Consider the following 17,358-nt stretch of genomic DNA (forward strand, 5'->3'; position numbering starts at 1 on the left):
TTTCTCAAATTCAGATTTGCTACAACTCTGGAGTGAGATAAATTCAGGCTCAATGATGAAGCAGTTACAGGTTGATCTTTTGAAGATAAATGAATATGAGCATACATTTGCTATGGTTGCTGTAACACCAGTGATATACAGACTTTAAAACAGGAGTAGCTAAAAAAATTAGATCTACTTACATTGCCATCTGCCTTAAGAACGCTTGAAAGATTTAAGAAAATATTCATATTAAAACATAACATTCAAGCAGAGAATTAAAGAGCAAAACAGTCTGGATATGTAGACAGGTACATTTAGGCAACAATGAATGATACTTCACACAGTTAATTTTTAAAACATTGCTTCATCTCAGTAAATGCATTCATTACTCATAACCTAATCCACAGTCTTAACTGTTTTAGAAAGAAGATGAGTAACACTGTACAGCAAAACAAACATGCCCTTTCTCTGCCCAAGCCCTCCATAATGCCCAGTGATGGTGGGATTGTTTGCTCATTTCCCAGGTGGCTGTCATCCTCTGTTCGTGCAGTGGCTCTGCCCCTTGACTGCTGGAGGTTTGCTGGAACATCCCAACAGTGAGTTAAAAACTTAAACTGCTTCAGCAGCCTGCAGCATTTAAAGTGTGTTCCAACCCTCCTACTTTATTCACTGAAGTGTGTGTTTATGTTCCATTTTAGCTTATAATCAAGCAGTAAATCGGGATGTGAGGAATGGAGTCATACAGCTGTAGATGCAGAGCAGCATGCCAGGGACCTCACTGCATTGTCCCCAGCATCACATCTGCTATATATGCATCAAATCCTAACAGGCATACAGCTTGCCTTTTAGCCTGAAGATACCAATGTAAGAGCGGGCGATTACGGATTACGTGGAGCTGATCGCATAAATTGGGGAGTGGGAGGGAGCTGGGGCCAAGCTGGCAGTGCTGAGCCCTGCAGAGCTGCAGGGCTCAGGGACATGGTAGGGCTGCTCAGAGTGGGTCGCCCAACAGCAGCTGCTGGCAAGGGGTAACAGTAGAACCATACCTCCCTGACAGACAGAGAAATATTTCCAGCTGGGGAGAGCTGAGCCAATTACGGCAGAGCAAGTGCTGTCAGCATGGCCGGGGCTCCAGCAGCCAGCAGCAGCGCAGTGCAGGTGGCTGGCAGGTGCCTGCAGGCACTGCCTGGTGGGGCAGCAGGAGCTTGTCATGCACAGCTGTGATACAGGCATAGCATCACTACAGTGGCCATCTACAGACGTGGGATGTCTTTTCTCCAACTGCTAGCTTCTTGGTTCCCCAAAACTTTTCCAAACATTGCCAGATTTAAAAAAAAAAAAAAAAAAAAGTGGAATCTGGATTTAGCACTCAGTATCCAGCCTGCAGCTCGGGTTTGTGCTGAATGCTATGAACCAATCACCCAGATTTTCAGCATACGACAGTCATACAGGAAGCTCATATTCAGAGCAGGGATTAAGTTTCAAAAGATGCTGTAATATGGGCACAGAAAGATTATTTTCAGTCTGAGATCAAAGTCAGCACAGGAAAGGTAACCCTGTCCTGAAGCACCAAACAGCCGCAGCCCCATGAGGCATGAACAGGGCCAGGTGGCATTGTCTGTTGGTGCTGAGAGCAGGTTAGTGGTGGAGCTGCAGAGGGGGGAAGGTCACTGAACTGTGATGGGGATCTCTGCAGCACTCCAAAAACAGTGTGTCTGCTGGGCCTTCTGTGTTTGTACTTCAGGTAGCTGGGTTAGAAATTATGGTGAATCCATGACCATTTTAGAAAATAGTATGACACCAATTGCCAACTAAGAATGTAACCTCAAACAACCAACAGTTTGTTCTGAAACAAAGCTCATGTGCTTTGCTAAATCACATTGGTGCAACAGTGCTGCTGGCTGACACAGCCCTATCTGAGGCCTCACCAGTGTGTGCACAGCATGGGCACATCTGCACTACTCAGATGGAACATGGCCACAATACAGCTGTCCCTGCTCCCCAGCACTCTGTCAGCTGTGCTCTGACTGGGGCCAGAGCACGGCTGTGTGGTTGGAACCCAGGTCTGTTGAGCTCCTGTCAAAAGTAATTAAGTGAAATACAAACAAACTGGGACTGGGGTCTGCCAACAAAGAACTGTTGCACCTTCAGCCTGAATGTGCCTGTTTTCCCTGCCATGCACACTCTGTCTCCCCAACTTAAAGCTATGAGATTATCTTGTAAAATAAAGTGAAAAAATTAAAGAACATAAATACCTCTGAGAGTAGAATGCCTTCTCAATCTCCTCTCCAGAACATACAAACTACAGCCTCTGCTCAGGTGTCAGTGGACAGACTCAGTAGTGACAGAGATAAGGGGTGAGATGGATGCCCACTGCTGCCCAGGGTTAAAACAAAGCAACTGCTGCAAATAAGCTCCCAGCTCGTCAGCCATCACACTTCCTGTTACACACAGCAATAAACATACAACAGAAGCTGTCACAGATTCTGCAGTACATCTTTTATCTGTGCTGCTGAAGCCTCCGAGCAGTAACACACATGCAGAAGGGAGCTGCACACAAAGGCCTGCGAGCAGTGCCATCTCCCGCAAGTTCTCATGTGCCGGGCTCTCACCAGCACCAGCAGGGACAGCTGCCATCCTTGGGCCCAGGAGACCTTCTGACAGAGAACAGTTCGTTCAGTCAGAGCAGATGTTAACTGGAAGCTTCCGATAGTGCAGTTTGAGGAGTATCAACCTGCTGAATTTTCTCAGTGCTTTGCTGACATACAGTGCAGATGATACAACCTGGCAATGAATTCACCAGAGCACTAACAGAGCTGTTTCAGTAGGGCACACACAGGTGTTTCACAGTATGTGACAGGCTACAACATGAATGTGATTTGAGGTGTTTTAATCTTAAAGCACATCACAACAGCAAGAGTTACTGGCAGGCCACAATTATCCATCCTAACCTGAATGACTTCCTCATGGGAAAAATTTCTATTTCCCTTACATTCTAAGCATTGATAAAATTGCCAAAAGTCAAATAAGAAGAGGTTCTCCAGCTGTACCTTGTTGCTTACTGTGTTTCTTAGCTTGGCCACAGATTTCACATATAAAAGGAAAGAGAGAAAATAAACTTCTATGCAATGTAAAATCTGCTGTTGATGCCAGAATTTAAAAAATGCTGCATCCACGGTCATGGAACCTACAGACACTAATTTCAGTTGGTTTGCAGATGTCACTGAGGAGGAGCCACTGGAAGGCTGAAACGCTTCATGTCTGGAACCAGAACTGCCAACAGCCAGCAAGGGGAGCATGGCCTTACAGAGCCTGCAGGAAGGGTGAGAGGGACTGCCATGGAGTGCAGTGACAGGGCAAGGGGAACAGCTGCAGCTGAAAGACGAGAGAGAGATTAGATGTTAGGGGGAAATTTCTCAGAGGGCAGTGAGGCTCTGGCACAAGCTGCCCAGAGAAGCTGTGTGTGCCCCATCCCTGCAGGTGCTCAAGGCCAGGCTGGACAGGGCCCTGGGCAGCCTATGGCAGGGGGCTGGAACTGGGCAGGCTCTGGGTCCCTTTCAACCCCAACATTGCAGGTATTCATGATTTTAAGGCACTGCAATCCACCGTATCAAGGATACATACTTTCAGGGTCTTTGACTTTTAGGCAGTATTTAATTGATTATTTAACCTTAAGTTATTATAAAAGTTATAAAACCTTTTAAGGCATTAACAGAAGAGCACTTAGAAGAGTAATCTTAACTTTGTAAAGTTATCTCCTAGATACAGTTTAAATAACAAAGAATGCTGCAGATCTGTCTGAAGGAAAGGTTTTATTCTACTAAGATGGCTTCAGGTAAAGACTATTCAGTCAGTGCAGGAACCACTGAAATAAATGGTACCATTCCACACCTGGCACTTAACTCCATCAGACTCTAGCAGCCACAGATGCTGTCATTACCCTGCAGTCAGAGAGCCAGCAGCAGCCCAGAGAAGCTGGCCAGTAAGGTGAGATGCAGAGCCCTCAGCAAGGTGCTGGCATAACAAACTGCATGAGGGTAAACACAAACCCAGCATGGGTCAACAAGAACCATATGGATCAAAGTCAGGGGCACTGTTCCAGTGAAGCCACACCACTAAATGTCAAAGTCCATTAGAGTGGAGCAGGGCAGGAGAGCTCGCTCGCTTTAGGGGGCTGGCCTGCAGCCAGTGCCAGGCAGTTGGGCCCAGCTTGGGTCCAGCACATGGCCATGCATGGGTCCATCCTGCATTTGCACTGCAGGAGCACTCCCCTGAGGTTGAGCTTGGTCTGCAGCAGTCCTTCCACTGCCGCCCTCCAGCCCTCTCGCACATCTTCCTGTGCAAGTTCAAGCTTTGCTGAAGTGAAAAAACTTTTACTGAAGCTCTTGTGACACTGACTTGTGAGGGATGCACCTTTCCCCCTCTGAGGGAAACTCTCCTGCACTGCCTGCACACAGCATCACTACAGGGCACAGCCACAGCCTGTGAGTGTACATCAGGCACCCACCTCAGTGCCACTGCAAAACTATTACTTCTTTAAAGAAAGTCGCTGATTTTGCAGAACTGTTACCTTAACATACCAGGGTTATTTTAATGAGACCAAAAAGCTACAGAACAAGTAAGGAAAGCTTCTAATGCCTAAGGGAAGGACTCAGGCCTCTGGACAGCATGGAGCAGACAGGATCTATCTGCAAGGCAGAAACACAACAGTAACACAAAGTTGCACACTCTGGTCATCTGCAAATGCACTCACACTGTTGCTCAACACACTCAGGACTTTCTGGGATATCGCTCGCCTATGAAAAGCCCAAGGATATACTGCACTGGGCAGTGGTGGTGCCTGTGTTAACAAAGCTTGAAACAGAACCAGACTACCAAACTACCCAGGCTCCACCATACCTGAATTCAGTGCAGGTGTGCACATCATCAGCTCACTGCTCCTCCCCTGCCCCAGACACTGCAGTGTTTGCTCAGTTACCGAACTGCTTAAATCCTTTGCAGTGTTTACACCATTATTCTGTTTTTTGTTTTTTTTTTTTTCCATGGTGGATAGTAAAAGATGTCAGTATCACCAGCAGCAGTGAAAAAGTTACTGCTACCCACCCCGACCCTACTGCTATTGTTTCTAGCCATGAAAATACAAATCAAGTCCTTGGTAAAACCGGCTTTAATGAAAATGGCTGCATTTTGATCTGATTCCGTGTAACATTTAACAATCACAGGCACACCAGTAAAAACAATCCTACTTTAAAATTAACCTCTATTTTTTAAAGGACATTAGTTACATTTCAAGACCTGTCTAGATTCATTCAGTTAACCAGGCAACTGCTGTCCAAACAAAAGCTGAAAGACAAATGCTTAATCTCTACAGAAAAAAATAGCTTTGACTTTCTCCCATAGATCACAGACAACATATTCCTCATAAAATAGAAGTTATGATTGCTGTACATACTTTACAATGTGAAATAAGTAATAAGGAATAACTGACCAGGTCCAAAATAAGTTACCTGACTTAGCATACTTACCTAGGCTGTTAAATGAGAAAATTTTGCAGGTCACTGTTTGCAGTGCCCAATTCCCAGCAAAAGCATGTTCACAATAGATCCTCAAATAGTCTTTTTCTTTCTTTTTTAAGCATCAAAAAAGAAGAACATACACCTTTCATGGCCACATATCCAAACCTTTAAAGCAGAAACTGCTAGTTCACGCAGGGCTCCTCCAACTTACCTGTGGCTTGGCAGAAGAGGTGGAAGGGTCCCCGAGCACTAACATGCTGTGCCTGGTCATTTAGGAAAGGTTGCAACAACATGACCTTTAGAGGGTCTGTGCTAGACCAAACATCAGGCTGGGTACTGGTGGGTGAAGGAGGTGGACCACATCCCACACAAGACAAAAAGGAAGTACCAGTAGGAGGGAAAGGTATAGAGGATGAGGCTGTGTGACAGAAGAGGACAGAAGAGAAAAAAAAAAAAAAGGCTACTAAGGAAAAAAGTTGCAAGAAATACATCACACATTGAAGCAATAATGCAAAAAGCCAAATGAATTTTCGAAGGGTCATAAAAGGAAGTATCCCCAGAAGCCTAGGAAAAAATGCTTTCCTCCTTCACTCACATCTTTCTTCTTCCGTCCTACCCCCAGAGGGTTACAATCCGATTAAATAAAGCTGAGAAGAGAACCTACTCCAAACTGGTGAGTTTCCTTTTTATCCCCCCTTAAAGGAAGCCACAATGAACATCAGTGCTCACAGTATGGAACAGATTGTCATTATGTCAACTTTCATAAAAGTCAGAGTGTAATACAATTTATTTTAATATTTATTCTGTTATATATACATAATTAAAAATAGAAAAATAAAACCAAACTAAATCTTATAAAATATAAACTGCTCATACTAAGATGGTCTAAATTAAAGTTTGCATGAAAGTTCAACATAGAAAAGCAGCCTAGGCACACCGCTATTTACTGTTAAAAATGCACTCCTAGCAATATTTACAGAAAGATGCAGTGAGAGGAACAACTCTCTGTGGGACTGTACTACACAAAACGCTTTGAGGGACAAACAGTACAGCTGTGAACCAAGCTTAGAACAAATGCACATTTTCACTTTTGCAGACATGATTCACATGAACAGTTCAAATGACTGACTGAGCAGCTCCAGTTTCAGTCTCCAGTTGCATAGGAGATCAGAAGATGTCATCCAGAAAGGGTGACGCTGCAAATATTTGTCACAAAAAAAGTTATTTCTGAATCTGAAAAAGGAAAAAAAAACATCCCCAATGTTTTCTTATCAGGCTGTATCCTAACAGTCCATTCCAGTGAGTTGCAAGTTGAGTTACTGCAGGGAATTCTTCTCAATTTCTTTTTTGCTTTCACAGTGCAAATAATCTCTCAGTGTCACGGCGATGTGACAGCTGCTTGCCTGTACTGTTTTATTGAAAAAAATAATCAAAAGAAAGTGGAAAAAACCTATTGTGTACAGAAAAAAAAAAAACAAACATGTGACTATGTCCAGATTGCTGGTTAAAGAAAATAAAATGTTTCTAAATCTATCATTTATTCTTTCCCCTTCTTACTCCAGTCCACGTTTTATACTGATACTGTTACCTAAATTTCTAGAAAGCAGCGACAAAAAAAGCCTTAAAACAAGATTATCCCTGAGAGTCTTACACAAATCAAGCCAACTATATATCCCCATTTTCTTTAAAATCTAAGATACTTAAAATGTAGTTAAAGAAATTAACCAAATAAAGAGATCTAGCATGCCAAAACACAAAGTGTCAAACTAAAAATAATCTCTAGAAGCAAAGAAAAAAATGTCCTAGTTCGGACAATAGTCTACAATTTACCAATCTGATAAACTAAACTTAATTTCCAATTTGGAATTCAAATTAAACTAGAACTTTTTTTAATGGCAGCTAGAAGATTTGCAGACTGAAGTACTTTTTAAAGCCAACTGAATTAGTTACTTTTATTCTAAGGAAGAATAGGGCCAAAAAGGAGTGGGCAACTGTTCACCAGAGTGAAGTGCTCCACATGTGGGTAAGAACCGGGAATAAACAAATGGGGATCTGAAACTGGCCATTTAAAAAAACCTGACAGAACAAACAAGATGCTATGGTCTGCAGATGAGAACACTGCTTCTGTATCTGGTGATTGGCTTGCTGTATAGCTGAAGCACGTAAAGCTCGCCTATGGCTCAGTGGTCACAACCATGTTCTTGGTGCTCAAAAATAGCCGTAGTACCACAGTTAATTTCCAACACAAAAACCAACTGTTGCGTCCTTCAGTCTCCCTCCACATCTGAGTCAGCATACTTGAGCTCACACTTTACATCAAAAGGTTTGTCCTTGGCCTCCCTGGGCATCTGCGCATCCCTGGCCTGAAGTTGCCCATTCCCACAATCCGGCTCCGTCTCATAGCCAGTGTCGTGTGCTGGCTTTGGCTGCTCCCCACTCTGGTGGCTGATGCTGCCTTGCTCCACCAGGGTTTCTTTCACACTCTGTTCACAATCAGAAAAATCTGACTTTGCTTTTTTCTTGCCAAGCAACATGATTGAGCGTAATTTCAAGCACTGCCCTGGCAAATACCCTTTGTAACAATTGTAGGAAAGCAGGCACAAGAAGAGAATGAAAAAGAAGAGGAAAAGGAACATCAACAGGAAGTTATCATTTGACTTCAGAAACATTGTCTTTTCCGGGACCGTGTCAGGAAGTGAATTGAAAAGCTCTATGTTGGAGGTTGCGCTTGTTAGGACAGGGCCAATGGGTTTTGTTATTATCCTCGCTGTTGTTACTGGTACAGTCTGAGTGGTTGAGATTTGAGCAGTAGAGCCCTCAGTTGATACAGCTGCTTTTGGTACATCACTATTACCTTCTATTGGTGCAGCTGCCACTGTTGGGCTTGCTGTAGTATGCTGAACTTTCTTCAGTTCCAAAACATGCTTAGCCAACACCCGGGAGAATTTCTTATTCTTCACTTTTTCTTCTGAGAGACACTGATAAACACCACTGTCTCCCTCTGATAAATTGAAGATAAGCAGTGCCTTTTCCAGTAGACGGTATTTGGGACTCTCCACTCTCAGTACGTCATCTCTGAACTTCCAAACTACCTGTGCCAGATTGGACTTTTGAGAACACTTGAGCTCTGCTGTGCTCCCATGCTTGAATGTATGCTGTAGGGAATTCTCTCTTACTTTATCTGGAACACCAAAATAAACGTGCAAAGTATCAGCAGTGATTCCTGTTTGATCTAATCTGTACAGTTTCATGAGACTATGCTAGTCTTAATGGAAATGCAAAGACTACGGTGTTAAGGTTATCTCAAGACCAAGATAACATCATGCAAGAGTCTCCGTGAAATAATAAACTACAGGTGTGTACAGGACATCATAAAAGACTACAAGACCAGATACCTCAAACTCCAAGACAGCCTCCACTTCCAGAGAAGTATGGGGAGACTTGGTTGATCCAAATTGAGCGTGCCTCTTATATAAGTCATCATTTGAAACAAGATGCTCAACTTGGTATAACTTTCAAAGCAATTAGTGTATTTTAAGTAACCACAAAATATTCAAGAAGAAATTTAATTTTAAGAAATTTAAGTACCAGTACTTAATTAAATTAAACTCTCTTCTGAAAACATCAGTACGCACACCCACAATACAATATGATAAATTAGCGATATAACTAACAAGTCTCATGGTGGCCCTTGCTGTGCTTGGATAAGAAATGAAAACAGAATAAAGCAGTGTACTGTTTACTGCAGTACAAATCTTCTCTAATACTAGTCTTCTTTAAGATCTCCATAACCTGATGGCAGCAACACACACTAGAAAGAAAGGACCTGCAGTTACTTGTCTTAAAATACACTGGAGGGTACTTCAGCTGCTCTCTATGATGCATTGAGCCCTCCTCTCATAATAAAAGCAGCTTTTTTCAGGATCATTTCATCTGATCCTGTAATAACAAAAATGCATTTATCAAAGGTCACAGTAGAATGTCAAATGTTGTTTTATCAGAGACAGAGACCTCTGTACTAGAGGTACTTATGGTAAACAGTACTTCCATTCACAAGGTGCTGTTGAGGTGCCCCCTTTCATTTCAGAAGTTTGTGCACTGCACAGTGAAATGTACACAAATACAGACATTTTAAAACAAGAGGAAGGCAGATGCTGAGATATGAAAAAACAACAGAACTTCATACATATTAAAATACAAATGAAAATCTAGATAAACACAAGCACAACTCTTTCCTATTCCACCTAGATATGTTAAATAGGTCTTCAAAGAATGTAACTCACCAGAACAAGAAGATGCATCTCCACCTATGTTCTGAATCCAATTCCTGTAGAAGACAGTGCAAGTATGACAGCTTCAAGTGTTATTCCCACATCCACTCGCTAATGTAAAATAAAATTTATCTTATCTAAATAGCACGAGCTGACATTTTTTATGTAGGCAATTAATGGATAGGAAGAAGTACGTGTTTGAAAACATTAATTTAAAAAGATATCTTGGTAAGGTAAGACTGATATCAAACCAACTGCAACTGTAGTCAAAGGCTGCCATTTTACCTTTCAGTTTCACTTTCTTGAAATATATCAACGCAGGAACCTTCAAGAGGTTTCCAAGCACAGTAAGGATCCCTTGCTAAAACACAGTCGAAACAAGTGGTGTACTTATCACAGAATGCCACAGGAGATTGAACCACACCAGAATTTGAACCAGCATAGAGGTATCTTCTGCTCTGAAAGCCAAAACAAGGAACAAGAAAAAAAAAAACATAAACAAGCCTACACAGTCAATCACATTCATGAAGCAACTGAAAAATTATTAAAAGTAAAGAGGTGTGTATGTTTGTAAAAAACATTTTTAAAATATTTAGCGGCACTTGAAGTAAGTCAAAAGAATGGAAAACTATAATCAATACACTTTATAAGAGAGGAAAGTAACTGCCTAACTGTGGCTCTAATATATCATTTTTTTCCATAAATATGAATTTACTGATAGACTTCATGCAAGGAAAGACAAGCATGTGCTTACGACAAAACTGCAGTGGATACATAAGAGCCTGAAAAGGGAAGGTTTTCTATATTGCTCCTGCATCCGTTAATCCAAAGCAACCCTCTGCCTACTAGTCAGGTCTCTGCAGCCCCAGTGTCAGCCTTGCATTTGAATCTTGTAGTTGCTTACTTGCAGTTAACTTCCTTGAATGCTATGCAAGAAAGAATTGTGAACAGTGTTCAAAGGAATGAATGTTGGCATAATACTTAGCAAAAGGGGATAAAAAGGGAACAACTGCTTCACCTACTGTTGCTGGGGATCCATAACAACTCTCACGCTACGTACAACAGGAAAACCATCACACCCATTCTGATTATCCTTGTCATGAAAGATTGAAACAGATGAGCAAAATAGGCAAGTATCCAAGTTCAGGGAAACTGATGACTAACGGTACACTGTGAATTTACTCACTGCTATACAAAGCCTCAGAAAATAGGCCTGCACCTGCAAAGCAAAGCCATAAGCAATCTACCATCTAATATTTCTCAGAGGCTGTGCATACAAAGCCAAATAGCACACAAATATCGACTGCACCACTCAGCTTGGTGTCATCTGCAAACTTGCTGAGGGCACACTCAATTCCATCATCTATGTCACTGATAAAGGTGTTGAAGAGCACCGTCAGACTGACCCTTGGGAGACACCACTTGTGACCAGCCTCCACCCTGACACAGAACCGTTTATCACAACCCTTCGGCTGCAACCAGCCAACCAGTTCTTAATCCACCGAACAGTCCATCTATCAAATCCATACCTCTCCAATTTGGAGAGAAGGATCTGGTGAGGGACCATGTCAAAGGCTTTGCAGAAGTCCAGGTAGATGACATCTGTCGCCCTCCCCATGTCCACCAATGTCGTCACTCCATCATAGAAGGCCACCAGATTGGTCAGGCAAGATCAGCCCTTGGTGAAGCCATGCTGGCTGTCTCTTTGTCACTTTATGTGCCTTGACATGTCTTCTAGGAAGATCTGCTCCATGATCTTCCCAGGCACAGAGGTGAGGCTCACCGGCCTGTAGTCCCCTGGGTCTTCCTTCCCTCCTTTCTTAAAAATGGGAGTAATGTTTCTCTTTTTCCAGTCAATGGGGAGACTCTTGTACTGAGCAAATTTATCTGCACTCTTTAGCACTTGTCAAGGCAAAGAAGTCAGATCCAAGCACCAAGTGTCTTTTCCTGTATTGAAGCTGCACAGATTTCAGTATGTAGAAATACAGCTCTTGGGGGATGCCTTCTTGACTCTGGCAGGATGAACACTGTCACAGAGCAATGGACAAGTATCCAGAAAACTTTCCTAGTAGAGCAAGATTCTTCCTAAACCTCATTCATGGTGAAGACTTGTTCTTGATGTCAAGAACAACTTCAAGATAAACAAACAAACAAACAAAAAAAACCACTTAGGGTTGAATTTCAATTTGGAGGTTCAGTGTCATGTTTTTATTCAACTATGTGAAGAAGTATTACCATGAGAACCCAGAACAGGGTAGTCTCTTTCTTTAATGCAATGAACACAAGAACGTATGTTTTTGAATAAACTAATGAATGATTAATTGTGGCTAACAGAAGTCTCTAGAGGAACATCAAGCACAAAGTACTTTAGATCGCTCATATGTATGAATTTCAAGGAAAAATCTGACACTATAAGAGGAAAGACAAAACTGGATCAAAAAAGAAATGTACTGACAATACTAGAAGATGGGACTTTCAAAGAGAGCTAAACTTCAGAGACATATATTCAAAGGCAGTCTTTCATCCTAAAATTTAACTTAGATTAGCATTAGTATATGCTGGAGTGTTCACAGAAATAAATTTGCACCATTAAAACATGAGGGGCTCTCTAGGAAAAGCTTCCTCTCATACAATGCAGTCTGTCTTCCTAGTGTTCTGTTGGCTAACATCCAAGCCAACACTGCACAAGGGCTTCAGTGCCTTGACGTGGTTCCCAGCTGGTACATCCAGGGAGTTCAGAAAACAAGTGGAGAACTGAGCAGACCATTGCAAAAATCCAGACACATCTTTCAGCAAAACAGGAGTTAGAGGATCAACTGTAGGCTCACATGACTGACTACAACCCTCTGAGCAGTGTGATGAATCACATACAGAAAAACAACAGAGATTTTACTGAAATCTATGAAAAGGGAAGCTTTTAATCACACTGACTTTGACTTGTCTGTCAAAAGTATACTCTATTTTCACAATACTTCTTTCTGTTACAAGGACTACTATGCATGCAAGATGAGCTGAAAAGAATTTTGGCATAAAGCTCTCTTCCACGGAATTGATCGTGTTGGAACATCTGCTCTTAAGATATCTTGGCAGTATTCTTAAATCCCTAACATCAGAGTATTTACTGATCACTGGGTACTTACTGAATGTCAGTAAGATTACCATACTTTTAAACAGCATCATTCTTTCCTTAAGAAACTCAGAAATTTCACCAGTTGAAGGGTTTGATACTACGAGCTACCACTTACAGTAACCATTTTGCAGATCCATGAATGGATCTGCATGTCCGAGCAAACAGCGCCAGGAGACTAGTGTACAAAATACACAAAATGATTATCCTCCCACTGCTGAAAAATCACTCCACAATTAAACCCAGTGATTGTTTAATAATGCAAAACATCACTGTGTTTGGAGCCTGTAGCAAAGCTTGCATCTTCCAGCTGTGGCTGAAGTCCTAACTGACTGGCAGGACCTCACCAGTAATCCTTTTTGGAACATTACACCAGCAGCAGCACCAACATGCTTAGTCTCCTAATACATCTACCAGACAAAACTGTCCTGAGAAGTCTGGGAAAACAAAAATCAATTAGGTATTCCGTCTGTTAGACAAGTCTGCTCTCCTCTAATGTCTGTTTCCTTAGAAAAATATTATCACTCCTATATTAATTTCCTGAGGATTTTTCCTGGCCGCAAGGGGTCAGGATTTTTACACCAGTACCTCTGAACACATTACAGCTTTTATATTCTGTACAACCACAGTGAGACTGCACACCTGTGTGCCCCTCCCACCACCACACACACTTTCCCCAGATCCAGAAAGCCTCAAAAGCTTGACACCTAACAAAAGCAACAGAAATTATCTGGCAAAATACTGATACTGTTGCAGAAACTACAGCTGCAGACTTCCATGGTCTGCATTGTTTCATTATGACTATTTTACAAGATAGTAGTAGAGTTTTATAGAACAGAAAAAAATATATATTAATGCTGTGATGCTTGTAGCACCTACTTTTCTGGATGAGAGTAAGAGTGTTTGGACTGGCTCGAAGTTTGGGAAAAGCTGTGTTTCTTCAATAATATGCATTCCATTTTCATAGCTGATAGCTTTGTGCAGGGCCCCTTGATCTGCAGTAACACAGCAATGTATTTAAGTGAGATTCTTAAAACAAAAAGGCAGGGAAAAAAGGCACACTTGCTACAATTTGCATCATTTATTCAGCTGAAGACTTCACACCATCCTGTACCAATGGCAAACATTACACTTGCTGCTGCAAGGAGTTATGGAAAAGGCCTTCTGAAATAACAAGTGCCTTTCAGGGATTATCTCATGTATGTTTAGGCAAAACACTAAAGTTTTGCAGTTCATAGAATGGCTTAGGTTGGAAGGGATCTTAAAGATCATCCAGTTTCAACCCTCTGCCATGGACAGGCCTGCCACCCACTAGATGAGGCTGCCCAGAGCACCATCCCACCTGGCCTTGAATGCTGCCAGAGATGGGGCATCAACAACTCCTCTGGGCAGCCTGTATCAGTGCCTCACTGCACTCTGAGTAAAAAAATTCTGCCTAACATCTAACCTAAATCTCCCTTCTTTTAGTTCAAAGCCTCTCCCCCTCATTCTATCACTTTTACACCGTGCAAAAAGTTGGTCCCTCTCTCGCTTGTAAGCTCCCTTTTAGTACTAGAAGGCCACAATGAGCTCTTTCTGGAGCCCTCTCTTCTTCAAGCTAAACAAGCCCAACTTCCTCAACTTTTCTTCAGAGATGAGGTCCTCCAGCCCTTTAAACGTCTACATGGCCCCTGTTGATGCAGCTTGGCATTCTCCCTGTACTGGGGCCCCCAGACTTGGACACAGTACTCTAGATGGGACCTCAGAAGGGCACAGTAGAGGGCGACAATCACCTCCCTTGCCCTGCTGCCCACCCCTCTTTTGATGCAGCCCAGGATACTGTTGGCCTTCCAGGCTGCAAGAACACACTGCAGGCTCATGTCCCGCTTTATGTCCATCAGACCCCCAAGTACTTCTCTGCAGGGATGCTTTCAATGAGTTCTTCTCCCAGACTGTACACACATCTGGGACTGCCTCAACCCAAGTGCAACATCCTGCATTTGGCTCTGTTAAACCTCATTAGATTCTCATCTGCCCACTTTTCATGCCCATTCAGGTCCCTGTGGATGGCATCCCTCCACTTCTCTTGTGTCAACTGCATCACTCAGCTTGGTGACATCAGCAAACTTGCTAAGGGTAGACACAATCCCACTGTCAATGTCATTGATAAAGATGTTTTTTTCAGTTCTCTTCCTGCAACAGCTCCTCAAAGCAAGCAAGCTTCTCCACGTACTTGTTGTGGCTCCCCATTTTTCTATGAAAATACCACATACTGTAAAAATACTGTAAATACATAAATCTTTTGAGTTTCTGTTAGAGTACACTTCTGCCTGAGGAATAAGTTTATTACTAAAAAGAATATTTTGCAGAACTCACCTGTACTGATGAACATAACATCATATATTGTACCATTGAGTGCTCTGACTCTGTCTACAACGATCTGGGTATACTTCACATCTCGCTTTACAAGGCGGGGTCTGTCTCCCACTGGAGTCACCGAATCATCCATTAGTGGATGGTCTTTAACAAACTGCAACGTTTTGTCTGGTAAATTCAGAGAAGTCATGAAGTTCAAGGCTCTGGCCTCATTGTTTATACACTGTTATTTAAAAATAGAAGAAAGAAATAATAGAGAGAAAAGCAAATTATATCCTAACAGCAGGTACACGCATTTTCTTCTGTACATAAGGACATAACTGTACATTATACTCATTCTAGCCTGGAAGATACTCGAGTTCGGCAGCACCTTGGCTTCTGAAATATACTGATCTCTATGCAAATGCTCCATGTTACATTTTTATTTGGACCCAAAATATATTTCAGGAAAATACTCCTTCTGGACTCCTATGCCTCTTAACTACCTTTAACTGTAATCCTACTCATCAGTGTAGATGAGTGACAACTGCAAGAAACACAAGTGTGAAAGAGATCCAGTACTATGAGCATTTTAGTTTGCAGAGCAATACAGTGCATTGGATAAGCCTACTGGACGTAGTAAGACAATGCAACAATTTTTACACTTTTGTTCACTTGAATTAAAAAAAAATCTGATGCTCCCTAAGGTATACTATTATCTATTTCACCACTAGAAGTTTAGTGATGAAATAATGAAAATATAAAAATTGCAATTAACTGACTGGTTAAGTTAAAAAAAACACTGATTCCCAGATACAAACTTTGGAATAAATCACTTGAAATGTCTTTCTACAAAATCTTTACAATAGCAAGTAACCAGATCAGGGCATTTTAATATTATGCATTAGTAGGGTTTGTTTGTTTGATTGTTTTCCTGTTTGTTTACTTTCTTTTCTAGTTTATTTACTCTTGTGCAATATATCCAAAATTACAGAAACTTACTGCACCAGGTCGTGGGTTAGGAATCTCCCCATTGTACCGTACCCATTTGGTATGGGACTGTTCTACTGTAGCACTCTGCATGTACTTTCCTTTTGAGAAAACTTCTTCTACAGTAGACAAATTGTAGGCACAAACAGCTGACAGTCCCACATTATTCCTAAAAATACAGGAATTAAAACAAATCACAGGAGTCATTACTTGCTTTAGCAACCAGCTGAGATCAAAGGTACTCATCCAGGGAAATAGCACACTTACAGCTGTGGGGTAAAGACTCCATATATCACTGGTTCCTTCAAGGTTGGAGACTTCAGAATAAAAACATCATTGATAATATTGAAAATTAAATTCTTATCAGGGATGGTGCAAATCAGTCTTGCCTTGAGAAAAGAAGTCCATTTTTTCTGCAAAGTCCTTAATCCTCCTTGGTCCCTCTTTTGGCATTGGGAAAAAAGAAGTGTTTATTAAGATAATTAGGTAGCAGTTTTGCACTGAAGAATCACAGCTACAAAGCTACCAAAATATTTTTTTTTCTATTTTCTGTTTTCAAACTTTTCTAACTACTATATTTCTCTAACATTTCATCTACAGCAACATCCAAAATTGTTAATATGCTCATACACAGAAAAGTAAGGAAGCCACAGAATTTATTTATTTACTTATTGGAGTCAAAAGAAATAATGCAGAACGTTTCTGTCAACATCTGGAAATAAGATGAGACTTGGGACTTCTAAAAGAACTGTGCTTCAGCATTTGAAAAACAGAGATAAGCAATGTACTTTTATAAAACACAAATACTTATTAGAAAAATTAAAATAAACATGGTGGTATTATACACATCTTTTAACATAAATCAATAACATTGCATTTGTTCTCTGACATCCAAACAGAAATGATTTATACTGTAATACCACAATATGCACTTAACTTTCCTTACATTAACAATTCCATTAGAAAAAAAGAAATGCACCAATGGTGTAATCCTGTGAGCAGTTACCACCTTCATTAAGGATCTGTAGTATCAAAACTCAAAGAAGTTATATTTGACTAGACTAGAAATGTTTCAAAATACTTAGTTCGTGAGTTGCAGATCTGTTATTTCTTTACAAAAACAGTCATATTTGCACAC

At 41.4% G+C, this 17,358-nt stretch overlaps 1 protein-coding gene across 9 annotated transcripts in view; it reads right to left on the minus strand.

Annotated features, from left to right (window-relative positions):
• SEMA4D (semaphorin 4D) overlaps window positions 1–17,358 on the minus strand; it is a 96,677-nt gene that overhangs the window by 4,885 nt on the left and 74,434 nt on the right. For 8 of the 9 annotated variants that reach the window (XM_021381381.1, XM_021381386.1, XM_021381383.1 and 5 more), the window contains 7 exons: window positions 16,488–16,663; window positions 16,233–16,389; window positions 15,252–15,474; window positions 13,776–13,891; window positions 10,055–10,227; window positions 9,782–9,825; window positions 6,262–8,679 (listed from right to left, as the gene is read on the minus strand). In XM_021381381.1, the coding sequence (XP_021237056.1) occupies window positions 7,766–8,679; window positions 9,782–9,825; window positions 10,055–10,227; window positions 13,776–13,891; window positions 15,252–15,474; window positions 16,233–16,389; window positions 16,488–16,663 (1,803 nt within the window). In that variant the 3' untranslated portion in view covers window positions 6,262–7,765. Of the gene's footprint in view, window positions 1–5,709; window positions 5,917–6,261; window positions 8,680–9,781; window positions 9,826–10,054; window positions 10,228–13,775; window positions 13,892–15,251; window positions 15,475–16,232; window positions 16,390–16,487; window positions 16,664–17,358 lie in introns of those variants that run through there. The other variant, XM_021381389.1, reaches the window with a different exon arrangement.

This window comes from Numida meleagris, chromosome Z (assembly GCF_002078875.1).
Source record: "Numida meleagris isolate 19003 breed g44 Domestic line chromosome Z, NumMel1.0, whole genome shotgun sequence".
Taxonomy (NCBI): Eukaryota; Metazoa; Chordata; class Aves; order Galliformes; family Numididae; genus Numida; species Numida meleagris.